The 27,845-nt window shown below is 39.6% G+C and overlaps 2 protein-coding genes across 2 annotated transcripts in view; one reads left to right on the top strand and one right to left on the bottom strand.

The window, feature by feature from the left end:
- LOC309546816 (uncharacterized protein) overlaps positions 1-25,969 on the bottom strand; it is a gene marked incomplete at both ends in the record, with an annotated part of 172,119 nt that extends 146,150 nt beyond the window's left edge. Inside the window, one exon of the mRNA XM_082246501.1 lies at positions 24,653-25,969. Within this exon, the coding sequence (XP_082102627.1) occupies positions 24,653-25,969 (1,317 nt within the window). The remainder of the gene's footprint in view (positions 1-24,652) is intronic.
- The window catches only part of LOC309548369 (uncharacterized protein), a gene marked incomplete at its 3' end in the record, with an annotated part of 923,844 nt that overhangs the window by 483,140 nt on the left and 412,859 nt on the right, over positions 1-27,845 (top strand).

The raw sequence follows: 27,845 nt of genomic DNA, 5'->3' as shown, positions 1-27,845 counted from the left end.
CTCAGGGATTCCATCTGGTGAAGAAAGAATGTCCTTGTTGTTATCTTCTTCCTCTGTCCAGCTATTATTCATCTCTATAAACTATTCATACAGCACAACGGCAAGAGATCTGAGCCTACCAAGTGCTAAATATGTCAAAGGGTGTATGATCCCTGCGCTGTCTGAGGTGACAAGAGGATCCCTGCTGCAGCACCACTGGGACTGATACTAAAACAGTAAAAAAATATATTTGTGGAAATAGTGGTGCGCTTCAGGGGCTAACTCTCGTAGATCTCTTTTTAGGCTGGTGAGTATAATGTGTACAAATCTTCATCTAAAAGTGCTTAGTATAGTATATCTGTGTATACATCTGTATTCCAAGGAATAAATAAAGGTGCAGCTACGTAGTGTCAATCAGAGCAATATGTGTGTGAAAATAAATCAATATATCAATAAATATCAAAATTCCTCTTCTTTACATGTGGAAATATATCAATAAATAAATAAATAAATACAGTGTTGATCTTCAATCCAATTCATAAAAGGTGAATAAAAAAAAAATATATATATATATATATATGTGTGCTCAATTAAAGTGCTGCATGCTGTTTATAATAAAATGGTGCTAAAAAAAACTTGTGAGCGGTTCTGTTACAATCCTTAAAATAAATAATATCAACTAAAATAGTCCAAAAATAAATAAATAACTTCCGAAGAAAACTTGTGAAAGACAGCTCTTCGTTTTGTGACCGTGCTTAACTAATTAAATCAAGTGGCTGTGATCTCCTTCACCTTGTGTGTCACATCTATGTGCTCTAGCCTCTCACCTTATAGGCAAGACAAATATGCCTTTGATGTCTATCCGGACTTATCAATGGACTCTGTTTGTCTCACTCCGGATCCTTAATCCCTTTTTGAAGCAGACTTCTTGAATTCCTATGGGTGTTTGTCCGGTTCGCTTTCCTAGTACTATCCTCCTTATCCGGTCTTAATGTGCCTCAGAAACAAAGACTTTTCATGGTGTAGTATATCCAACTTATTTATTTCAAATATACAAATTTGCACTTACATTTATACGTAGTAAAATCAGCATGTAAAAAGCAAACGCCGCTGTGGAGATCGGGCTCTGTTGTAACGTCACTTCCGGGTATAGGGCTCCTCCTACGCGTTACGTCACGAGGTCACGTGACTTCCTCAGGGATTCAGTGTTCATATTCCTACCACTTCTGGGGACTAAAATTCCACCAGTTGGGGTTCACTTTAACCTTTTCGCTGTCTGAACCCTTTTTGCATTTTTTGTACACGTTTAAAAATCATTTTAGCTTTGAAAATTATGTAAAACCCCCAAACTTTATATATTTTCTGAAAGCTCCCTAGAGAATAAAATAGTGGTAGTTCAAATTTATGTCACCCGATATTACCTTAAAGGTATAGGAAACACAAAATTTAAGTAAAAAAAAAAAAACAAACTAACGTGAACATTAGGGTGAACATATGCAATAAATTACCCACATTTTGGTAAAATATAAAAGAGGTTGCGCTGAGTAAATGGATACCAAATTTGTCAAACCTTAAATTTGTGTGTGCCTGTGAAATGGCAACAAACTTCAGTCCCCTATATTTTCTATAGGCAATGCTTAAAAAGCCCCCTACATGTATCAGTTTAGTGTTATGGAGGAGGTCTGGTGCTAGAATTATTGCTTTCACTCCCGTGTGCATGGCAACATGTGTATCGCAATCAACTTTTTCACTTGTAGGTGCCCTCGACGCATGCGCTTACGTTTCTACCAGCATATATGTGGAGGTGGAGGGCCTCAAAACTTCTTCGGGGGGAAATTTTATGTGCAAGGGTTTAACCAATTTTTTTGCAAAAAAAAAAAAAAAAATTTTTGTTTTACTTCCCTTTCATCACATAGGGGACAATGTGATGTATTTTAGGTGACATTTTTTTCTGGACCGGAAGATTTTCCCCCTTAATGACCAGGCTATATTTTGCGATTCGGCGCAGCGTTACTTTAACGGACAATTGTGCGGTCGTGCGATGCTATACCGAAATAAAATTGATGTCCTTTTTTTCCCACAAATAGAGCTTTCTTTTGGTGGTATTTGATCATATCCCCCCTTATGTATTTATACATGGTGATCATATCCCCCCTTATGAATTTATACATGGTGATCATATCCCCCCTTATGTATTCATACATGGTGATCATATCCCCCCTTATGTATTTATACATGGAGATCACATCCCCCTTATGTATTTATACATGGAGATCATATCCCCCCTTATGTATTTATACATGGAGATCATATCCCCCCTTATGTATTCATACATGGTGATCATATCCCCCCTTATGTATTTATACATGGAGATCATATCCCCCCTTATGTATTTATACATGGTGATCATATCCCCCCTTATGTATTTATACATGGAGATCATATCCCCCCTTATGTATTTATACATGGAGATCATATCCCCCCTTATGTATTTATACATGGTGATCATATCCCCCCTTATGTATTTATACATGGAGATCACATCCCCCTTATGTATTTATACATGGTGATCATATCCCCCCTTATGTATTTATACATGGTGATCATATCCCCCTTATGTATTTATACATGTTGATCATATCCCCTCTTAATCTCCTCTTCTCAGGAGAGAATAAATTCAGTTCCTCTAATCTCTCCTCATAGCTGAGCTCCTCCATGCCTCTTATCAGTTTGGTTGCTCTTCTCTGCACTTTCTCCAGTTCCCCAATATCCTTTTAAAGAACTGGAGCCCAAAACTGAACTGCATATTCCAGATGAGGTCTTACTAATGATTTGTACAGGGGAAAAATTATATCTCTCTCTCTGGAGTCCATGCCTCTTTTAAAACAAGAAAGGACTTTGCTTGCTTTGGAAACTGCAGCTTTGCATTGCATGCTATTATTAAGCTTAGGATCTATTGGAACACCCAGATCCTTCTCCGCTATGGATTCCCCCAGATCCTTCTCTGCTATGGATTCCCCCAGATCCTTCTCCACTATGGATTCCCCCATATCCTTCTCCGCTATGGATTCCCCCAGATCCTTCTCCGCTATGGATTCCCCCAGATCCTTCTCCGCTATGGATTCCCCCAGATCCTTCTCCACTATGGATTCCTCCAGATCCTTCTCCACTATGGATTCCTCCAGATCCTTCTCCACTATGGATTCCTCCAGATCCTTCTCCACTATGGATTCCTCCAGATCCTTCTCCTCTATGGATTCCTCCAGATCCTTCCACGCTATGGATTCCTCCAGATCCTTCCACACTATGGATTTCCCCATATCCTTCTCCACTATGGATTCCCCCAGATCCTTCTCCACTATGGATTCCCCCATATCCTTCTCCACTATGGATTCCCCCAGATCCTTCTCCACTATGGATTCCCCCATATCCTTCTCCACTATGGATTCCTCCAGATCCTTCCATGCTATGGATTCCCCCATATACTTCTCCACTATGGATTCCCCCAGATCCTTCTCTGCTATGGAGACCCCCAGTTCTTCTCCCCCTAGTATGTATGATTCATGCATATTCTTACCCCCCAAGTGCATAACTTTACATTTATCAACATTAAACCTCATTTACCCCATAATTGACCAATGAAACAGTGCATTGAGGTCAGCTTGTAAGTTGGAGACATCCTGTAGGGAAGTTATTCCACTGCAAAGCTTGGTGTCATCTGCAAATACTGAAATGGTACTTTTATTCCCAGACCCGATATCATTAATAAAGATATTAAAAAGTAAGGGTCCCAACACTGAACCTTGGGGTACACCACTGATAACCTTACACCATTCAGAGAAAGAATCATTGGCCACTACTCTCTGAATTCTATCTTTTAGCCAATTTTCTATCCAATTACAAACTGATCTTTCCAAGCCTGTAGACTTTACCTTACACATTAACTTATAATCTATCTAAGACCTCCCTGTACAGGGTGACAACGCTGCTGTGTAATGTTACTGCAGAATGATGGGGGTTGTCACCCTGTTACAGAAGGTGGGAAAATAACAGATCTACAGACAGGATAACAGGTGATAAAACGATGTTGCATAGGGAACTCTGGGAATGATAATGACAGATTGCATTACACATTAACCCCTTCCCTACCGCGCCATTATAAAATGAGGTCGGCAGGAATCCTTTCTCGATCCGGGCGGCCGTCATATGACGTCCGCCCGGTCTCGCCGCTACTGCGCGCCCCCGGGGGCGCGCAGCACGGCGATCGGGGGTGAGGCTCGTCCCTCGGACTGAGCCCAACCCCGATCAAGGTAAACAGCCAATAAAATTGGCTGTTTACCACGTGATCGGCTGTGTCAATCACAGCCGATCACATGAGCGGCTCCAGCGCGAGCCGCTCGTTCCTTCCTCAATGCGCGCCCCCCGGGGGCGCGCAGCATGGTGATCGGGGTCGAGTGAGGGCAAGCTTGCCCTCACTCGACTCTATGGTCTTGGAGGACCGGAGCTACGGCAAACGTCGTTGCCTAGCAACCAGTTTAAAGGTCCCTTTTTTTTTTTCATTTTATTTAATTTTTTTTTTATTTTTTTTTTTTATTTTTTCTATCTTTTAGTGTACTTGTGAGATCTGAGGACTTTTTGACCCCAGATCTCACAAAAAAGAGGTCCTGTCATGCCTATTTCTATTACAAGTAATGTTTACATTTCTTGTAATAGAAATAAAAATGATCAATTTTTTTTTTCTTTTAAAAAACAGTGTAAAAATAAAAAATAATAAATAAAAGAAATAGTAAAAAAAAAAAAAATTAAAGCGCCCTGTCCCCGTGAGCTTGCGCGCAGAAGCGAACGCATAAGGAAACCCCGCCCACATATGTAAACAGTTTTCAAACTACACATGTGAGGTATCGTCACGATCGTTAGAGCAAGAGCAATAATTTGAGTCCTAGACCTCCTCTGTAACTCTAAGATAGCAACCTGTAGAAATTTTTAAAATGTCGCCTATGGGGATTTTTAAGTACCAAAGTTTGTCACCATTCTGTGAGCGTGCGCAATTTTGAAGCATGACATGTTGGGTATCTATTTACTCGGCGTAACATTATCTTTCACATTATGGAAAAAAATTGGGCTAACTTTACTGGTTTCTTATTTTTTTATTCAAAAAAGTGAATTTTTTCCAAAAAAAATTGCGTTTGGAAGACTGCTGCGCAAATACGGTGTGATAAAAAATATTACAATAATCTCTATTTTATTCTCTAGGGTCTCTGCTAAAAAAAAAATATATAATGTTTTGGGGTTCTAAGTAGTTTTCTAGCAAAAACAACTGATTTTAGCTTGTAAACACCAAATGTCAAAAATAGGCCTAGGCAAGTGGCTAGGAGGCATGATGATGCTCCTTGGATGTTGGGCCCCTCTATATGGCTAGGCTGTGAAAAAGTCTCACACATGTGGTATTGCCATACTCAGGAGGAGTGGCAGAATGTATTTTAGGGTGTCATTTTTGCTATGTACATGCTATGTGTTAGGAATATCCTATAAATTGACAACTTTGTGTAAAAAAAAAAAAAGTTTTTATTTTTTTCCCACATTTTCCAAAAACTTGTGGAAAAAAATGACATGTTCAAAGGACTCATAATGCCTCATACAATATACGTTGGAGTGTTTGCTTTCCAAAATGGGGTAATTTTGTGGACTTTTCCATTGTATTGGTGCTCTAGGGCCTTGAAAAGTGTGATAGGTAGTAAGAAAGTTTTATGTGTATTTATGCTCCTAAAATGCCTTATGGTGCTACTTGGACGTGGAGTCTCTTTTTGTGGCCAGGCTGTGTAAAAGTCTCACACATGTGGTATCACCATACTCAGAAGGAGTAGCAGAATGAATTTTGGGGTGTCATTTTTGCTGTGTACATGCTATGTGTTACAAATAGCTTATAAATTGACAACGTTTTGGGGAAAAAAAGAAAAACAAAATTTTTTCTTCATTTTACCAAGAATTGTGGGAAAAAATTATAACTTCAAAAAACTCACCATGCCTCTTACTAAATACCTTGGACTGTCTACTTTACAAAAAAGGGTCATTTGGGGGGTATTTGTACTATCCTGACATTTCAGGGCCTCAAGAAAGGAGATAGGCCATCAGTACATCTGGTGTGATCAATTTTCAGTAATTGGTACCATAGCTTCTAGACTCAATAACTTTCACACAGACTAAATAATATACACTAATTTGGGTTAATTTTACCAGAGATATGTAGAAGTATAAATTTTGGCCCAAATGTATGAAGAAAAAATAATTTTTTGCAAAATTTTATAATAGAAACTAAAAAAAAGTGTTTTTTTTCAAAATTTTTGCTCTTTTTTTGCTTATATCACGAAAAAAAAACCCAGTTGTGATCAAATACCACCAAAAGAAAGCTCTATTTGTGTGAAAAAAATTATAAAAATTTTGTTTGATTACAGTGTAGCATGACTGAGCAATTGTCATTCAAAGTGTGAGAGTGCTGAAAGCTGAAAATTGGTCTGGGCAGGAAGGGGGTCTAACTGCTCTGTATGGAAGCGGTTAAGTTAGCAGACTTCCTGCTGTTGGTCTTATGTATGAATTGTGTTCTGATATTTACTATCCTGCTGTAAAAGGTGTAAATGATTGCCCACATCTTTCCTGTAGTAGCCGGGACTACAAACTCATATTAGGAATATTAGGATGGGTACCTACCCAAGGGGTTCATTTTTTTGGATTTTGGAGAAACATTTCACATGGATTATTAAATTCCATTAATGACACCGACAAGGGAAGTCTCACTCACCTCACTAACAATAGGAGAGCCAATCACAGGCCAGTAACATTTCATGGGTTCTCAATGTAATTGCAGAATGTTTAATCTCCATTGGTCCAATGGATTCCTAGTCCTTCCAGATAAAATATACTTCTTGTGTGGAAGGAGCCCCCTAAAATGTCTTCCCTTCAATTCCACCATAGCTGTACTTTAAGTGATGTTGCCCCCCCCCCCCTCCCATATCTGTAAGGGAAAGCTTCAATTTCTCCCAATAATCCCCGGCCTTCCAGTGAGAAGAAACATTTTCTCTGGAGTGGAAATGTTTTATGCAGTGATCCCTTCATAGACGGGATGAGGAATCTAAGTAATCTAAGATAATTAGGATGAACCCGTGTACTGGAGTCATGGATCAGATAACCAATGAGACCATTGATGTTATAGCAGAGCTGACAGCAGAAGTGTCTCCATCACCTAAGGTGGTGTCACAGAACTGCATGGCTGCTGACTATCTCTGGGAAGCTCAAGGTGGAGTCTACAATCTGGTGTCACATAGAGAGTGTTGTACATTTATTTTATATCATGAGGATCTCAGAAGGAGATATCTACACAAGGTAAAGGAGATCCAACAGGCACCTGGGTGGGAGGAAGTGGGATCCATTGTCTTGGATGGGTTTAGTTGGAACTTGGTTGAGTAATATGGTGGGTTTCCTTCCTAAGCCATTAGTTGTTACTATAGTTGTGATAATAATTTTCTACATTAGTGTGGTTCTTTCTTTTACTGCCAGAGTTGATTGTACATTTTTTATGCACATGGTTAAATTCACATTTTTAGGCCAGATGAATATTTAAAACTCACAAACATTTTTTTTTCTCAAAGCAGAGACTCTGGAGAATAAAATGTTGGTATTTTTAGAGGATACTGGCACAATTTTTTATCAAATGCACATTTTCTGTAAAGAAAAGAAGCACTGCAGATAATTTTAGTGCACACAAACACAAATTATTACCCAATTTCTTTGATGAAATATAAAATATGAGGTTTGTGTCTTGTATATAGATACCAAACATGTCAAGCTTTAAAAATTGGATGAACTTGTGAAATGGTGACAAACTTCAGTACCAAAAATGTCCCATAGGTGACACTCTAAAATCCTTTACAGGTCATCAGTTGAAATAGTTATCCATGAATGAAGTCCCTAGAGTTATTCCTCTCACTCTGGTGTGTGCAGCGATATGTAAGATGTGTCGTGTGATTGTTGTTTTCCTACATAACCGCACCCAACACTGACGTTTCGTATCTGTACACAGGAACTGGGGGGTTATATTTTTTGTGTGTTTTTTTACAATGTGATACTTTAAGTTTGTTTTAACTTTTCCCTCAACTTTATTTCTATCACATAGGGGGTTGATAGCCCCTCATGTGATAGCATATTGCTGGTCACAGGTCCTCTTTAAAGAGACGTTAGACCCCTAATGTCACCTCTGTACCCCAAAAACGATGGTCAAGCACAGATTTGAGTGAAAGGGTTACACTAATGTACATCTGCCAGATCTGTATCTGAGGAGACCATAAAAGCAGCATTAGAAAGAAATGTGAGCATGGCTTCAGTCAGGCGATGGTCCTGGTGGTCATGGTCTTGTTCTCCTTCAGGTCCTCTAACCTTGTAGATGGTGACATGGACTTGTTGTGTGGGAATGAGCAGGAGGGGCTCGGGGTTATCTTGTACCCAATGAGCTTGTTATGGATAAAAGATGAAAGTGTCTTCTGGGAATTTACAGGGATTTGGATGTTTAGAGGGTTACATAAGTGGGCGGGGCTGGTATTAATGAGGGGTGTGTCATATGATAATCAGTTTCTTACCATAGATGATATAAATGGTATAAATATATCCTTGAAATGTAAACAATCGCTTTTCTTCTGTTGGTAAAGTGTCACATATATATGATTAATAAAGTTGGATGATATTTTCACCGCACAATACTGTGGTCTGGGTTCTTCTACAACACATCCACCCAAAAATGTAATCTTCCAGTTATAGGAGTCTGGTGGAATGGGAGACAAGCTGATTGTATCTCTTAGGTCCCTTGTACATGGGGGGTCCAGCCCCTGTGTGTGCAATGCTGGCGGTATAATACACCTGGTAGGCACAGGTACAGCGTCCACCCCCGCTGCCTGCAGCCTGTCAAAGTCTACACTACAGCTGGACTGAGCTAAATGCTGCACCACGTTTACCTCGTGTTTAGGGCACTCTGCGTTCAGGGAGAAATGCCCGTCATCCTGATCAGACAAAGCATAAAGCAGATGTAGGCAGGTGCAGTCTTCTTCTTCCACTGTAGGTGGCGCCCAACCAGAGTGGGATCACAGCCTGGAGAGGAAGTCAGGGGAAACGTGGTCTCTCTGTGGCTTCCTGGACTCAGTGTGTAATAAAGGGTCCACTTCAGTCCTGGAGCCATTTATTAAATGTTTTTTATTTTTCTTGTTTACATGTTTTAAAAATCATTTTATGGTCTGAAGATTACTTAAACCCCCCCCAATATATTATATATCTATTGACAGCAGACACCCTAGAGAATAAAATGTTGGTAGTTCTAATTTATTTATGTTACATGATATTAGAGCAATGCTTTATAAAAGGCAAAATTTTAGTAAAAAAATACATTAAAGTTATTTCTTGGCACATAAATGCAATTTAACCTCTTTATCGTCAGAAGGTCCCCGCCCCCTTCATGACCAGGGCATTTTTTACTATTCTGCACTGCGCTACTTTAACTGCCAATTGCACGGTCATGCAGCGCTGTACCCAAATTAACTTTACATCATTTTTTTCACAAAAACAAAGATTTTATTTGGTGATATTTGCTAACTACTGGGGTTTCTATTTTTTATTATATAAATGATACATTTGGAAAAAAAAAAAATATTTTATACTTTCTATTATAAAAAAAAATATCCAATAAAATCAAATTTTTTCATAAATTTAAGAAATATATATATTTTTTTTACCAAAGACATGTAGCAGAATACAATACAGTCTACAAACTATGGGATATATACTGGAATTTACACCGCTTTTACTTTCTGACTGCCTATTACATTTCTTGAAGTACTAAAATGCCACGGCAGTACATAAACCCCCAAAATGACCCCTTTTTGGAATGTAGACGCCCCAGAGGTATTTGCTGAGAGGCATGGTGAGTGCATGGAAGATTTTATTTATCGCAAAAAGGTTTTTGAATATGACAAAAAATTGTTTTTCTTTTTTGTACACAAAGTTGTCACTTTAATGAGATATTTCTCACACAAGCCATGGATATATGTGGCATTACACCCCAAAACACATTCTGCTACTTCTCCTGAGTATGGGGATCCCACATGTGAGAGAGGTTTTGTCAGTCTAGCCACATACAGGTCCCCAAAATCCAATGACCACCTTCAGGCTTTCAAAGGGCGTATTTCTCTTCCTCACTACCTATCACAGTTTCAGAGGTCCTGAAATGCCAGGAGAGTACAAACACCTCCAAATCACCCCCTTTTGGAAAGTTGACACCCCAAAGTATTAGATAAGAGGCATGGTGAGTATTTTGCAGATCTCATTTTTGTCACAAGGTTTTGAAAAATGAAAAAATAAAATAAAAAATCCATGCGGTGGCCTGCCTGTGTGATATAGCGGCAGCAGCTGCTGCTCTCCCTGTCAGGCTTCACCAGTCCAGCGCTGTGCAGAGGGATCATCCCATCCAAAGAGGGATCTCCATCCAGGTGGATGATAAACACTGACATGTGATTTGGATGAGTCTTTAAGTATCTGATTTTGTGAGTACATAAACGCATGTACATGGGAGTAAACACAACACAATGTGACTCTGGGGACAAAACACAAGTTTGTCTTCTTTAATCCCCTGTCCTTCCCAATGCTAAAAAATGCACTGAGAACGCATGTAAACGCACATGTGGAAATTCATGAGAAACGTGCAGTTCCTGGTGTGACCGGACCCTTACAGGGAAAACTTTTATTTGGGGGTGACATTTGGTGACAATGTGATCAGTTACACCCACTTATGTTTTATTTCACCATTACTTTTCTTTTATATCAGTGTTTTCACTTCAGTACATGAAATAATCTGATATCTGAGGGAAATCTGAGAGCGATATGAAGACTTTGTGGCGTTATATTGTATGTTCATATGTCTGTGTGTACATCAGACCGAAAAGAGGGACAGAGAAATATGGAGTCCTACAAGGGAGAGTGATGGGAGATATGATAAAATACAATCTCATTACCTCCTCCGCTGATACTTCCAGCAACGTCTCCTCTATAATTCCTCCCACATGGAGCTTCCTGTCTGTACCTCACTTCACTTCCTGTCTGTACCTCACCTCACTTCCTGTCTGTACTTCACTTCACTTCCTGTCTGTACCTCACCTCACTTCCTGTCTGTACTTCACTTCACTTCCTGTCTTCCATAGAGATTTCCTGTTTCTGTATAAGTGAGATCACCACCTTGTGGAGATCAGAAGAACTGCAGCCACAAGAAGAATCACAGGAAACTAAAACCAAACTGTGTACAATTAAAGCAAGATTTATTAATTTCTTGACCTCTGGAAGGTTTTACCTCCTTCATGTCCAGGGCTTGTTTTCCAATTCAGCACTGTGCTACTTTAACCACTTCAGTACGTGGAACTTTTACCTCCTTTCTGCCCAGGCAAGATTTCAGGTTTCAGAGCTGTCACACTTTGAATGACAATTACGTGGTCTAATGCAGTGGTCCTCAACCCTGGCCTACAGGGCCCACTAACAGGCCAGGTTTTCAAGATAACTGAAATACATCCCAGGTGATATCATTTGCTGCTCAATGATTGCAGTATTCTAGTCTGCATCTCCCCGAAGTAATACTTAAAATCTGGCCTGTTAGTGGGCCCTGAGGACCGGAGTTGAGGAACACTGGTCTAATGGGTCTACTGTACCCGTTAGAAATTTTTATCATTTTTTTTCACACAAATAGAGTGTTTTTTTGATGGTATTTAATCACCACTGGGTTTTTTATTGTTTGCTAAATTAATTAAAAACTACAGAAAATTTTGAAAAAAAAATCAAGTTTTTCTTTTCTGTTACTGTTATAACATTTTGCAAATTAATAATCTTCCTTTAGAAATTAAGGCCAAAATGTATTCTGCTACTTTTTTGATGAAAATAACCCAAATCAGTGTATATTATTTAGTCTGTAGGAAAGTTATCAAGTCCACAAAGTACTGTATGAGTAACTATTGAAAATCAATCAATCCTGATGTACTGACGGCTGATCTAAATTCTTCTGGCCTGAAAATGCCAGGACAGTACAAATACCCCTCCCCCCAAATTATCCATTTTGGAAAGTAGAAAGCCCAAGGTATTTAGTAAGAGGCGTAGCAAGTTTTTTTTTTTTAAGTTGTTATTTTTTGTCACAATTTTTGGGAAAATGTAAAAAATATTTATTTTTCAATTTTTTTTAACATATTGTCATCAGTGCTCTACAACATTATCATATAATGGCTGTGATGGTGATCAGGGACACTAACTGGTGACAGTATGTAAAAAAGAAAAAATATATATATGTACTGTATATATATATTTTTTCCCTTATTATTACTTTTTTTCACAATTTGTTTCTTTTTTACAAATTATGATTGTTTATACCAGTAAATTTTACTAATATGTTCAATCATTTTTACTGAATGAAACTGATTAATTTGGTCTGTTTTGTTGTGATTAGCTGTGATTGGTCACATTTAATCACATGGTACAGATGGGCTGTGATTGGCCCTGTCTGTACCATGTGATCAGTGTGACCAATCACAGCTAGCTGCCCAATTGTGCACAATGGATGGCATGAAAGAAAACCATCCATTCTTTACAAATGTCATGTGATCTGCTGTGATTGGTCACAGTAATCACATGGTACAGGCAGCCGGTACACTGATCAGTCATTGATGGATGCAGCAGAGAACACGGGCATATGATGAATCTGGTCTTTGGACCAATATGACTGCAATTCATTATTTTTTGCAATGCCCATGTTAAGGGTTAGGCCCAAAAAGTCTTACATTCAGATAAAATCCCAATAAATGTATATTAATTGGTTTATGTGAAAGTTATATTGTCTACAAATGATGGTGAATATACTGGAATTTACGCAGTTTTACTTTCTGGTGGCCTATCACATTTCTTGAGGCAGTAAAATGTAAAGACAATACAAACATCCCCCCAAAGGACCCCTGTTTGGAAGGTATTTGCTGAGAGACTTGTGGAATCCATGGAAGATTTTATTTTTTGGCAGCCTAGCCACATAGAGGTCCCCAAAATCCAATGACCACCTTCAGGCTTTCAAGGCAAATTGAGTTTCCTGACTACCTATCACATTTTCGGAGGCTCCTAAATGCCAGGTCCGTTATACACCCCCTAAATGACCCCTTTTTGGAAAGTATACACCCCAAGGTATTTGCTGAGAGACATGTTGAGTCCATGGAGTCCATCTGATTTTAGAAAAACAGACTTTTCAAAAATGAAATTAGTCATAAATGAGTCCTTATCAGACTGGAACGGATTACATGGAGTCCAGGAGAAATGGGACTACTTAAAAGGTGCATTATTGAAGGCAACAGAAAATTGCATTAGACTTGTCAGTAAAAGCAAAAAAAGGAAGAGACCACTGTGGTACTCAGCAGAAGTGGCCCAAATCATTAAAAATAAAAAGCTAGCATTTTGTAATTATAAAAAAACCAAGAGCAATGAAGATAAGGAAATCTACAAGATTAGGCAGAAAGAGGCCAAGCAAGTTATAAGAACTTCTAAAGCGCAGGCAGAAGAAAAACTAGCTCAGTCTATGAAAAAGGGGGATAAGACATTCTTCAGATATATAAATGAAAAAAGGAAATTAAAACAAGGAATAACTAAATTAAAAACAAAGGACGGAAGGTATGTAGAAGAAAATAAAGGGCTAGCTGACTGCCTTAATGAATACTTCTGTTCAGTTTTTACAGAAGAAAAAGAAGGAGAAGGACCTCCACTTGAAAGGATGACTAATGAATCATTTGATGCATGTGTCTTTACAGAGGAAGACATTCTAAGATTGCTGTCTAAAGTGAAGACAAATAAGTCACAGGGTCCTGATGGGATACACCCAAGATTATTAAAAGAGCTTAGTGGTGAGCTGGCAAAACCATTAACAGATCTATTTAACCAATCATTAGTAACAGGAGTCGTCCCGGAAGACTGGAAATTGGCAAATGTCGTGCCCATTCACAAGAAAGGGAGTAGGGAGGAATCGAGCAACTATAGACCAGTGAGTCTGACATCAATAGTAGGCAAATTAATGGAAACCCTATTAAAGGATAGGATTGTGGAACATCTTAAATCCCATGGATTGCAAGATGAAAAACAACATGGGTTTACTTCAGGGAGATCATGTCAAACAAATCTTATAGATTTTTTTGACTGGGTGACTAAAATAATAGACGGTGGAGGTGCAGTAGACATTGCATATCTAGATTTTAGTAAGGCTTTTGACACTGTCCCACATAGAAGACTTATCAATAAACTGCAGTCATTGAGCATGGACTCCCATATTGTTGAGTGGATTAGGCAGTGGCTGAGTGACAGACAACAGAGGGTTGTAGTCAATGGAGAACATTCAGAACAAGGTCATGTTACCAGTGGGGTACCTCAGGGATCTGTACTGGGACCAATTTTGTTTAATATCTTCATAAGTGATATTGCAAAAGGCCTCGATGGTAAGGTTTGTCTTTTTGCTGATGACACAAAGATATGTAACAGGGTTGATGTTCCTGGAGGGAAACGCCAAATGGAAAAGGATTTAGGAAAACTAGAAGAATGGTCAGAACTCTGGCAACTGAAATTTAATGTGGATAAGTGCAAGATAATGCACCTGGGGCGTAAAAACCCAAGGGCAGAATATAGAATATTTGACACAGTCCTGACCTCAGTATCTGAGGAAAGGGATTTAGGAGTAATTATTTCAGAAGACTTAAAGGTGGGAAGACAATGTAATAGAGCAGCACGAAATGCCAGCAGAATGCTTGGATGTATAGGGAGAGGTATAAGCAGTAGAAAGAGAGAAGTGCTTATGCCGCTGTACAGAACACTGGTGAGACCTCACTTGGAGTATTGTGCGCAGTACTGGAGGCCATATCTCCAGAAGGATATAGATACTCTAGAGAGAGTTCAGAGAAGAGCTACTAAACTAGTACATGGATTGCAGGAAAAAACTTACCAGGAAAGGATAAAGGACCTTAACATGTATAGCTTGGAAGAAAGAAGAGACAGAGGGGATATGATAGAAACATTTAAATACATAAAGGGAATCAACTCGGTAAAGGAGGAGAGCATATTTAAAAGAAGAAAAACTACCACAAGAGGACACAGTTTTAAATTAGAGGGGCAAAGGTTTAAAAGTAATATGAGGAAGTATTACTTTACTGAGAGAGTAGTGGATGCATGGAATAACCTTCCTGCAGAAGTGGTAGCTGCAAATACAGTGAAGGAGTTTAAGCATGCATGGGATAGGCATAAGGCTATCCTTCATACAAGATAGGGCCAGGGACTATTCATAGGATTCAGATATATTGGGCAGACTAGATGGGCCAAATGGTTCTTATCTGCCGACACATTCTATGTTTCTATGTTTCTATGGAAGATCTTATTTGTTGCTACAAGTGTATTGTCATTGAAGTGCATGAAACACATTATTTTCTTCTATCTATGCCTGCCATTGCAGCAGAGAACACGGGGATATGATGAATCTGTGGACCAATATGACTGCAATTCATTCTTTTTTTGTAATGCTCATATTAAGGGTGAGGTCCAAAAGAGTCTTAAATTCATAAATCATGACAGGTTTCCACTCAAATGGCCTGGCAAGGTATGAGTTTGGGTTGGCGGTGATATACTGGTCTGCATAAAGATTAATTTGGTCCACAATCAAATTAAAGAGGTATTTGGTGAAAAACAGCTAAAAAAAAAGTCAGGGGGTTGTTAAATTGGCGGATTACATCTGAACCCTGAGCTGGGCTGTGAATGGGGGGGAGGGTAATGGGTGCTGCTGAATCTGGGGGCAGCCAATTAGAGTTCACAAGCACCTCTGAATGGGCTCTACAGGCCTGTGCTTGAAATCTTGGTGGCTGAGCTTGCACTCCGCTATTAGTGCCGGCCTCCTCACCAGCTTGTACTGCACTTCTGGGACTCTCCACATCACCATGGGATACTGCAGTGCTGGGGTGTAAAAGGCCAGGATGTACGAGGCCTCTGGAGCAGCGCTAGGACTGGCACTCTGCTGCATAGGAGCATAACTCTGCTTTTCTAGCACCTCAGTAACCTGGGGTCGGGTACGTCTGATCTTAGCAGGGACTCTTCTCCATCGTCTGAGTTCCCTGTCAGGGTGCCGCTGCTTTCCACAGGCTCATGTTCTGATCCGGATTCTGATAGAGAGGATTCCCCTTCACTCTCATCTGTCATGTGCAGAATCCTGTAGGTCTCCTCACTAGTGGACCTTTCTTTGGACATTTTGGGCAGTAAATTTACAGGTACCTAGTGCGACTCACGGGAAAAAGAGCTCCTGGCTGTCAGTGATGGTTTGTGTGCTAGAAATAAGATTTACCTGCTAGTGCTGCAGAGATCAGGCCTGATCTTTCTAACACTGCGGTTTTGTGTACAATGTATCAGAGGTGGCAGTGATCAAAGAACGGGGCTGATCCCACTAACACTGCATTTTTTGGGGACACTATACTATTGGGGACACTGGTATAGTTCTGTTTGTGATCAATATACTGATCCATGTTCAGACTCTATCAATATTGGCGGTTATAGTGTGACTTTGATAATGTTTCTGGCAATAAAGGAGTTAAATGTGGATGGCGATAGTGTGGCGGGCAATCTGACACTATCTGGGAGGGACACTGACTGACTCTGACGTTATCTGAAGTCACTAGTGACACTAATACAGTGATCAGTGAAAATGCTGTACACTGTACTAATGACACTGTGAGAGGGCAGTGAAAGGGTTACCTGGAGGGCAGTCAAGGGGTTAAATGTCCCTCACTAAGTGTGTGGAAGTGTAAATGTGCTGATTGGAGTCACACAGGTCTGCTTTCTTCTCTCTCTGAACAGAAAAGGGCTCAGAGAGAGAGAAGAACGGTGCAGTTCCTGTGTCTGTGATTACAAAACATTGACACGGCTGATCTGTGATTCCATACAGCCAATCAGCAGGTCCAGGCCAAAAATCATTGGCTGGGACCTGCTGACCGACTTGTGCTGCACTGAATGACAGCACAGATGGGGTGGTGGGAGCGCCCCCTACCTGGAAATGCTGGATGTCATCCATGTACCTCATCCAGCACAGCGGGGCCGCTCGGCCGCAGTAAGAAGGCAGTGGGCGGTCCACAAGCAGTGAAAATGTCACCTATTGATCATTTTGGGCGCTGTAATTCTCCCAGTCTCATGGACACACACAGGATTTGTATCCTTTTACTCCACACAACTTCATCTTTTATTTTCTACAAACAATGTGGTATTATATTGTGCTTTGTCTGCACTAACATTTATTGGAACGTATAGTTTACTGAGAATGTAGAACTGATAAAAAGTTACACAAATATTGTGTGACCGAAAAAATTCCAACCACCATCTTTTTATTCTACAGGGTCTCTGCTTTCAGAAAATATATCAAATTTTGGTGTTTTTTTAACTACCATCTACTCACTGTGCTATAGTCACACTGGAGGGGGAGGGGCAGTAGTGACAGTTTCTTCTTCTCTGTTCAGTCACAGGAGGGGGCAGGGTGGTGACCAATCTGAATTCCTTATACAGTGCAGAGAAAAGTGAGGTCACAACCTGGCTCTGCTGTCTAGCAGGGGGAGATAAATAACATAACTGGCTGAACAGAATAACATTCATACAAATAGGTAGAAAAGTTTACACAGATTTATTTATAAGTAAAATGTCTCCATGGAGTCTGTCCGCGTCTGCCTTGAGGTTACAAGGTAGGAGGAAATTCAGAACAGGATTAGAATCGGCAACTAGAGGGAAGAAATACTACCAATGAATTCCTTAAAGTGAACTGAAAAGACGGTCCTCTTATTTAACCACTTACTGACCGTATACTGTATATATATGGGGCAGAGTGGCTCTCCCAGGCAAAACCACGTATGGGTATGTCATTTGCTTGGGAGGAGGTAGGGGGCGAGCGTACGCCGGCAGCGGCGCGCTCTCACCCCCGATCGTCAGCGGGGAAGCTGGCGCGTGTGTCAGGCGGATCAGATTGCCACCTGACACCCGCGATCGCTCCCCGCTGAGAGAGAAGGACGATCGGATGTTGTAAACACAGCCGCCCGTCCTTCTCCCTGCAATAATCACAGAGCTCAGTGATCCTTCTATATAGGATTGAATGTCTCCATGATTATTTCACAAGCTCAACCCCCCCAAAGTTAGAATTACTCCCCTAGGCTTACTATTTAACCCCTTGATCACCAACAGTGTTAACCCCTTCCCTGCCAATGGCATTATTAAAGTAACAGTGCATATTTTAAGCACTGATTACTGTAGTAATGTCACTGGTACCCCCAAAAGTGTCAAAAATGTCAGTTAGGGGTCCGATCTGTCCGCCGCAATCCCACAAAAAATCACAGATTGTCGCCATTACTAGAAAAAAAAAGAATATAAATGACATAAATCTTTCCCGTAGTTAGTAGACACAATATCTTTTTTGCAAACCAATCAAAATACGCTTATTGTGATTATTTTTACCAAAAATATGTAGCAGAAAACAAATGGGCCTAAAATGTTAAAAAAATATTTGGATTTTTTAAATTTATTTGGGGAATGTTATATATCAGAATGTGAAAAATATTGTTTTTTTTTTTTCAAAATTGTCGCTCTTTTTTTGTTTATAGCGCAAAAAATAAAAATCGCACAGGTGATTAAATACACCAAAAAGAAAATCTCTATTTCTGGGGAAAAGGACGTTAATTTTATTTGGCAACAGCGTCGCAAGACCGCACAATTGTCAGTTAAAGTAACGCAGTGCCGAATCACAAAATAGGGCCTGGTCATTAAAGGGGGAAATCCTTCCAGTCCAGAAATGGTTAAACAAGGCCCAACCCTGTAACAAACAAACTGCAATAAAATGTATAAAAACGATGGAAAAAAGTACCATAAATCTACTCATCTTACCCCTAGCGGAACCCTATAGGATCTGTAAGTAGCTGGGATCCCCCACCCTGCACAGCCAGACACCCCGAATCTTCCCTATATATAACACTGATATCTGTACACTGAGTGGCACTCCGTATAAAGATGTCAGTGTTATATATGCAGGTAGGTACCAGCACTCAGTGTACACATATCAGTCTTATACAGTATATAGGGAATAGCACTCACTATGTATATAGAAATCAGGGTTATTATATATGGGATAGGGAATAGCACCTGGGGGATGGGCAATGGGCAGGAACACTCAGCCTTGCTGGTATAGAATAAAGCGGAGTGACACTAAACTGCTGGGCTGGCGATCACACACTGACCTGCTGCACACAAGGCGGGTTGCTAGCTATGAGATGACTCCGCTCTGCAGTGCCTTCTGCCACCTCCAGCTCTCTAAGTTCAGCACTGGCTGTCCCCCATGGTGGGGATGTGGACGGTAGCCCCACCCCTCTGCTGAATTCCACAGGGGGAGAGGTGGCCGGAGTGGCTGCCGCTGCTACCATCCCCATGGCTCCACCATCGCTCTCTCAGCCCGGCCAGCACCTGAGTCCTCTCCCAGCACTGCAGAAACCATCATAAAGAATGCCATGCCTCCTCCAGGCTTAAACCTCTCTTCTGCATATTAAGCTGTGGGCACCTCCAGGAGTGGACTGAGCCTCTTTCAGGGCCCCCCTACTGACCACGGACCCTCAGACAGTGCCAGAGTGCCCAAATGGGCAATCCGCCCCTAGACCTAAGAAATACAATCAGATTGTCACCCATTCCACCAGACTTCTATAACTGGAAGATTACATTTTTGGGTGGATGTGTTGTAGAAGAACCCAGACCACAGTATTGTGAGGTGAAAATAAAATCCAACTTTATTAATCATATATATGTGACACTTTACCAACAGAAGAAAAGAGATAGATTGTTTACATTTCAAGGATATATTTACACCATTTATATCATCTATGCTAAGAAACTGATTAACATATGACACACCCCTCGTTAATACCAGCCCCGCCCACTTATGTAACCCTCTAAACATCCAAATCCCTGTAAATTCCCAGAAGACACTTTCATCTTTTATCCATAACAAGCTCATTGGGTAGAAGATAACCCCGAGCCCCTCCTGCTCATTCCCACACAACAAGTCCATGTCACCATCTACAAGGTTAGAGGACCTGAAGGAGAACAACTAAACTAAAGTTTAAAAAATTAAAGTAAAACTCTGCAAATAAAAACAAACAAACCACAAAACAAATTTTATCCCCCCAGTTCCCATATACATATGGAAATGTCAGTGTTGGGTGCGGTTATGTAGGAAAACAACAATCACACGACACATCTTACATATCGCTGCTCACACCAGAGTGAGAGGAATAACTCTAGGGACATCATTCATGGATAACTATTTATACTGATGACCTGTAAAGGTTTGTATAGCGTCACCTATGGGACATTTGTAGGTACTGAAGTTTGTCACCAAGTATGCACAATTTTTAAAGCTTGACGTGTCTGATATTTATTTGCTCAACACAACCTCATCTGTTATATTTTACCAAAGAAATGATGTCATAAGTTTATTTGTGTGCCCTAAAATTACCCTTACTGTATTTTTACAGAAAATATGCATTTGATAAACAGCTGTGCTAATATTGTGTGACATAAAAAACTGCAACTACCCCCATTTTATTCTCCGGGGTCTCTGATTTCAGAAAATATATAATGTTTGGGGTTTTAGCTAAATCTGAATTTAACCGTGTGAGTTAAAAAGAAAAATCAAGAAACAACAACAGCAATGTATAAAATTATTATCAAAACTATAATTGTAACTAAAGGCTTCAGAAACAACCCCCCCATATTACTCAACCAAGTTCCAACTAAACCCATCCAAGAAAATGGATTCCACTTCCTCCATCCAGGTGACAGTTGGATCTCCTTTACCTTGTGTAGATGTCTCCTTCTGAGATCCTCATGATATAAAATAAATGTATAGTGAGGTACAGATTGCTGTTAGGAGGGGATAGATAGCAATGCCCACATCCCCTGTAACTGAACTGTATAGAAATAACCCTCTAGGGGGATTTTTAGATCATTAATTACAACATAATTAAAGTTACTACAAAAGGCTTTATTAGTACAATGCATGTAAAAGAAACATTCGTGTTCAGATAAAATACCAAATCGGACAGAGAAAGATCCCACACGAGTCCTTAGGACAGATAAATGTGGTTATTTCTCTACATTCATCCATATTACTACTTGCAACCGCTTTGTAGTAACTTTTAATTATGTTGTAATTATAATCTAAAAATCCCACTAGAGGGTTGTGTCTATACAGTTAATATAAATGTACAACACTCTCTATGTGACACCAGATTGTAGACTCCACCTTGGGCTTCCCAGAGATAGTCAGCAGCCATGCAGTTCTGTGACACCACCTTAGGTGATGGAGACACTTCTGCTGTCAGCTCTGCTATAACATCAATGGTCTCATTGGTTATCTGATCCATGACTCCAGTACACGGGTTCATCCTAATTATCTTAGATTACTTAGATTCCCCATCCCGTCTATGAAGGGATCACTGCATAAAACATTTCCACTCCAGAGAAAATGTTTCTTCTCACTGGAAGGCCAGGGGAGTATTGGGAGAAATTGAGGCTTTCCCTTACAGATATGGGAGGGGCAACATAACCTAAAGTACAGCTATGGGTGGAATTGATGAGAAGACATTTTAGGGGCTCCTTCCATGCAAGAAGCAAATGTTATCTGGAGGGACAAGAAATCCATTGGACCAATGTGGATTAAACATTCTGCAATTACATTGATAAACCATGAGACATTACTGGCCTGTGATTGGCTCTCCTATTGTTAGTGAAGTGAGACTCCCCTTGTCGGTGTCATTAATGACATTTAAGAATCCATGTGAAATGTTTCTCCCAAATCCAAAAAAAGGTGACCCCCTTGGGTAGGTACCCATTCTAATATTCCTAATATGAGATTGTAGTCCCTTCTACTACAGGAAAGATGTGGGCAATCATTTACACCTTTTACAGCAGGACAGTAAATATCAGAACACAATTCATACATAAGACCAACAGCAGGAAGTCTGCTAACTTAATGTGTAATGCAATCTGTCATTATCATTCCCAGAGTTCCCTCTGCAACATCGTTTTATCACCTGTTATCCTGTCTGTAGATTTGTTATTTTCAGTAAAAAAAAAAAAGATGAAGATAAGAATCGTATGGGAAAACAGTTCAATCATTGGTGCTTATCTGAAAAAATGTCAAACTGTGAAATATTCACAGGCCTTTTAGTTTTGTTTCTGATGGACATAAGCACTGAACTCAATGCATCCATCCATTACATTCCTGTTTGCTCACAGATGTTAGTTTGTATTTTTTAAAGTAGCATTTTATCTTTTCATTTCTTTCCTAGATTGTTGGAGGAGATTGGGGTTGTGAAACTAATGGGGCATTTGCAAGTCATTTAACCATTTGCCGACCGCTCACATGGAGCGTACTGCGGCAAAGTGGTTCGTTATCGTCCAGCGATGTAGGTCTACGTCGCTGGACTCCGCCCCCTGTGGGCGGTGTGTGCGCGCCGCCGGAGGCTCGCTCACGCTGTATTCAGACACAGCGGGAGTCGGGCCAGGGGAGGAGAGGCGGTGATCACCGCCGCTCTTCCCCGATCGTCGGGGATCGAGGGAGGAGATCCGCCTGCATGTGTAAACAAAGCGGGCGGATCTCCTAAGTGACAGGCAGGGACAGATTACAGGATTCAGCATAGCTGAACCTGCGATCTGTGCCTGTGTCACACAGTCCCCACACACGTCAGTAAGCACCAGGCATACATCACCCCTTTATCACCAATAAAAGTTAACCCCTTCCATGCCAGTGTCATTTTTACAGTAACAGGGCATATTTATAGCACTGATTACTGTAGTAATGTCACTGGTACCCCCAAAAGTGTCAAAAATGTCAGTTAGGGGTCCGATCTGTCCGCCGCAATGTCGCAGTCCCACAAAAAAAAAAAATTGCAGATTGCCGCCATTACTAGTTTAAAAAAAAAACAATAAAAATGACAGAAATCTTTCCCTTAGTTAGTAGCTGCGATAACTTTTGGGCAAACCAATCAAAATACGCTTATTGCGATTTTTTTTTACCAAACATATGTAGCAGAAAACAAATTGGCCTAAAATGTTTAAACATTTTGATTTTTACATTTTATTGGGGGGGAATTTCATATGAAAAAATGTGAAAAATAGTTATTTTTTTAAAATTGTTGCTCTTTTTTTATCACGCAAAAAGTAAAAATCGCACAGGGGATCAAATACCACCAAAAGAAAGCCCTATATGTGGGGAAAAAAAGAGGTAAATTTAATTTGGGTACAGCTTCGCACAACCGCGCAAATGTCCATTAAAATAACGCAGTGCCGAATCACAAAATATGGCCTGGTCAGGAATGGGGTAAAATCTTCTGGTCTTAAAGCGGTTAAAAATACGCTCATTGAGGATTTTTTTGTCAAAGACATGTAGCTAAATACATTTTGGCCTAAATATGACAAAAATTTAATATATTGGATATTTTTTAATTGTCAAAGTAGAACATTTTTTGTGTAAAAACAATAAATTATTACCGGCGCTGTGATGTATAAATAAGTGAAGATAAAAAATTTAGTGAAGATAAATAATAAATGAATCCTGAAGCTACTGCTCACTAGGTAAAATACCAGAAGAAAACTAAAAACATATATAGGCAGCGCTAACAGGTAAAAACTACATATAAGTGCTATATGAATAGAAAAATCACTATACTGTGACAAAAAAATATTACAATATAGAATAAAGTGCATTCATGATCACTGAATATAAAATTAATAAAGTGCAATAATAGGTTGAATCAAGTGTCCATAATATAACCATATGCAAAATATGTGTTAAGGTGCAAAATATGTGTTAAGGTGCAGTCCAAAAAAAGGTTTCTTCCAAAGAAACTAAAGTGCCAGAAAGATGCTCAAATCCATATAAGTGCCCAAGTGCTCTTCAGGAAAAGACCCCCAATGGGGATGCACTCACCAAATTTAGGATATAAATGAGCCTTAAGCATACATGTATGTTTCTGGCACTTTAGTTTCTTTGGAAGAAACCTTTTTTTTGGACTGCACCTTAACACATATTCTGCACTTTATATATGGTTATATTATGGACACTTGATTTAACCTATTATTGCACTCTATTAATATTATATTCAGTGATCATGAATGCACTTTATTCTATATTGTAATATTTTTTGTCACAGTATAGTGATTTTTCTATTCATATAGCACTTATATGTAGTTTTTACCTGTTAGCGCTGCCTATATATGTTTTTAGAAAAATATTGTTACTTTTTCAAAATTGGCGCATTTTTTTTATTAATATCACAAAAAATGAAAAGCGCAGAGGTGATCAAATACCACCAAAAGAAAGCTCTGTTTGTGGGGAAAAAAAGGACATAAATTTTGTTTGTGCGAAATTGCAAAAAGTGGCCTGGACGTAAAGCAGGAAAATCCTCCGGTCCTAAAGTGGTTAATATCCTCCCTTTTCGCAAAGTTTCATCTCTGCAACTAAAGCTTGTGAACCCTCTGGTGATATATTAGCCCAACATTAGCTTTGTCACATTCAGAGCACTAATAGGTCTTTCCCCCCAGTGTGAATCCTCTTGTGTGTGATAAGGTTTGACTTCTGTGAAAAAGCTTTGCCACATTCAGAACACAAATATGGCTTCTCTCCAGTGTGAATCTTCTGGTGTATGATAAGATAACCCTTTGTTGTAAAAGCTTTGCCACATTCAGAACAATAATATGGCTTCTCTCCAGTGTGAACCCTCTGGTGTTTGATAAGTTCTTGCTTGGTTTTAAATGTTTTGCCACATTCAGAACAAAGATATGGCTTCTCTCCACTGTGAATCATCTGGTGTCTGATAAGCTGTGACTTCTGTGTAAAAGCTTTGTCACATTCAAAACATGGATATGGCTTCTCTCCAGTGTGAATCCTCTGGTGTGTGATAAGTTCTTGCTTGGTTGTAAACACTTTGACACATTCAGAACATTGATATGGCTTCTCTCCAGTGTGAAACTTCTGGTGTTTGATAAGATTATCCTTTGTTGTAAAAGATTTGCCACATTCAGAACAATGATATGGCTTCTCTCCAGTGTGAATCGTCTGGTGTATGATGAGATAACCCTTTGTTGTAAAAGATTTGCCACATTCAGAACAATGATATGGCTTCTCTCCAGTGTGAATCTTCTGGTGTTTGATAAGATTATGCTTTGTTGTAAAAGATTTGCCACATTCAGAACAATGATATGGCTTCTCTCCAGTGTGAATCTTCTGGTGTTTGATAAGATTATCCATTGTTGTAAAAGATTTGCCACATTCAGAACAATGATATGGCTTCTCTTCACTGTGAACCCTCTGGTGTTTGATAAGATAACCCTTTGTTGTAAAAGATTTGCCACATTCAGAACAATAATATGGCTTCTCTCCACTGTGAATCATTTGGTGTGTGATAAGAGTGGACTTCTGTGTAAAAGCTTTGTCACATTCAAAACATTGATATGGCTTCTCTCCAGTGTGAATCCTCTGGTGTTTTATAAGTTCTTGCTTGGTTGTAAATGCTTTGCCACATTCAGAACAATGATATGGCTTCTCTCCAGTGTGAATATTCTGGTGTCTGATAAAATAACCCTTTGTTGTAAAAGATTTGCCACATTCAGAACAAGAATATGGCTTCTCTCCACTGTGAATCATTTGGTGTGTGATAAGAGTGGACTTCTGTGTAAAAGCTTTGTCACATTCAAAACATTGATATGGCTTCTCTCCAGTGTGAATCCTCTGGTGTTGTATAAGTTCTTGCTTGGTTTTAAATGCTTTATCACATTCAGAACATTGATATGGCTTCTCTCCATTGTAAACCTCCTGGTGTGTGAAATGTTTTGCTTCCATTGTAAAATGTTTATCACATTCCAAACAATAAATATCTTCTGAAATTACTTCTCTTATGTATATATGGGTTGAACTTTACTGTAAAGCCATTGTCACTTCCAGAACACTGAAATTACTTCTCTCCTGTTGTCCTCTGAGGCTGGATCAATGTGGAAGATCCAAAGCATTTGTTCCTTTAGAACACGGATATGACTTGTGTCCTGTGTGAATCCTCCAGTGAATTGTGATTAAGACTTTCAGTCACATAAGACACCCATATGGCTAATTTCCCATGTGACTCAGCTGAATTGATGAAGTCCAAAATGATCGAAAACTTGGTTCATAAATCCACCTGTACAAAAAAATAAAAAAGTCAGAATTCGTTAAGAAAAACAAGTAAATAAAGTTTCTTTTATGAACATTATTAATATTATTATTATTAAATATATCTAATACATAGAATATGTACAATATTATACAGGTTTAAATATTTGTATTTCATTTTACTGTGGACACTATATTATTCCCATTGGCTGATAAAATAGACAGTTTATTACAATTTCCAGCAGGAGAATCTCATTCTTTGTTCTCATTCAGAGAAATGTGCTTCATAGTGATGGGGGATGTGCTTGGGTTCTATTTACACGTGTATTATTATTATTATACAGGATTTATATAGCGCCAACAGTTTATGCAGCGCTTTACAATGAGGGAAGACAATACAGTCACAATACAACTCAATACTGGAGGAATTGGATGACCCTGTTCCTTAGAGCTTACAATCTAGGTGTATTCAGCAAGTGTGTTTAAAATTCTAAAAATTGCAGACTTAAATGCAAACCTCTTTGGAATAAACAGGAGGCGAATCTTGAAAATCAATTCTCTTCATTTTCAAAGCAAATTATTCCTAATTATCTTCCTTGCACTTCAGGAATGTGGTGAGATCTTACTAACCCTGGAAATCCACAGACACACTGTAGGGGATCCATGGATCTCCATTTCAGTGGGATAGAAGATCTGACCACACCTATAAGGGGAATGAGCAGTCATTCTTTTATATCGGGTCTTAGAAAGGGGGGTAATATTCTGGTTAGATGTTTGTTATCTTTGAATTTCTCTCGGAAAGTGCGTATCAGAGGACATTCCCAGAATATATTTAATAGAGTTCTCCTGGCATTATTTCACCTCTAACAGGTAGGAGAGGTTGTGGGGAAATGTTTGAGTAAAAGAGTGAGGACTGTATACCATCTGGTCAGAATGTTATATCCGGACTCCTGGACACTGCTGGGAAAGGAGGATTTGTGAGTAAAGAATAGGATATGATATCTTTCTGTCTGGGTGAATGTGTGACCCAAATCTCTTCCCATTTCAGAAGGAATGGGGGTGTGATATCTTTGTATGAATTGGTAAGGAAGTGATGGGATATGTAAAGGGTGTGACATGCTGACCGACTTCATCTTTATTCAGGCATCATGCAGGGATACATTGTCACCTGACCTGGCTGTAGATCTCATTAATAAACGTCTCATCAATAAATGATTGGGTGATGGGTGGATGTCCAACTGAAGTTGTGGAGGGACACCTGGATGTGGAATCTGCACTGGACCATACCAGGCCACATGCCCTCCACATGAGAAGGGTACCCTGACAGAGGCACCCTAGCAAAGCACCATGTCCTCATGTTGGTAGGGACAGGGCCTCTCCCCCACAACTCTGGAAAAGTGGTTGTGAGGGTCTGCAGGGGGGAATTATGAGAATCTGGAGGCCTCCTATAAAAAAGCAGGCCCTGAGATATCCTGCTCCCCCTACATGAATGAGTAAGGGGTACACAGTATGTCCAGTTACTCATTTACAATAAAAACAAAAACACAGCACAATGACAAAGTCCAAACAGCAC

The sequence above is a fragment of the Pelophylax lessonae genome, assembly GCF_965119305.1.
Source record: "Pelophylax lessonae genome assembly, chromosome: 2".
Classification (NCBI taxonomy): Eukaryota; Metazoa; Chordata; class Amphibia; order Anura; family Ranidae; genus Pelophylax; species Pelophylax lessonae.
This window is presented reverse-complemented; position numbering and strand designations above follow the sequence as displayed.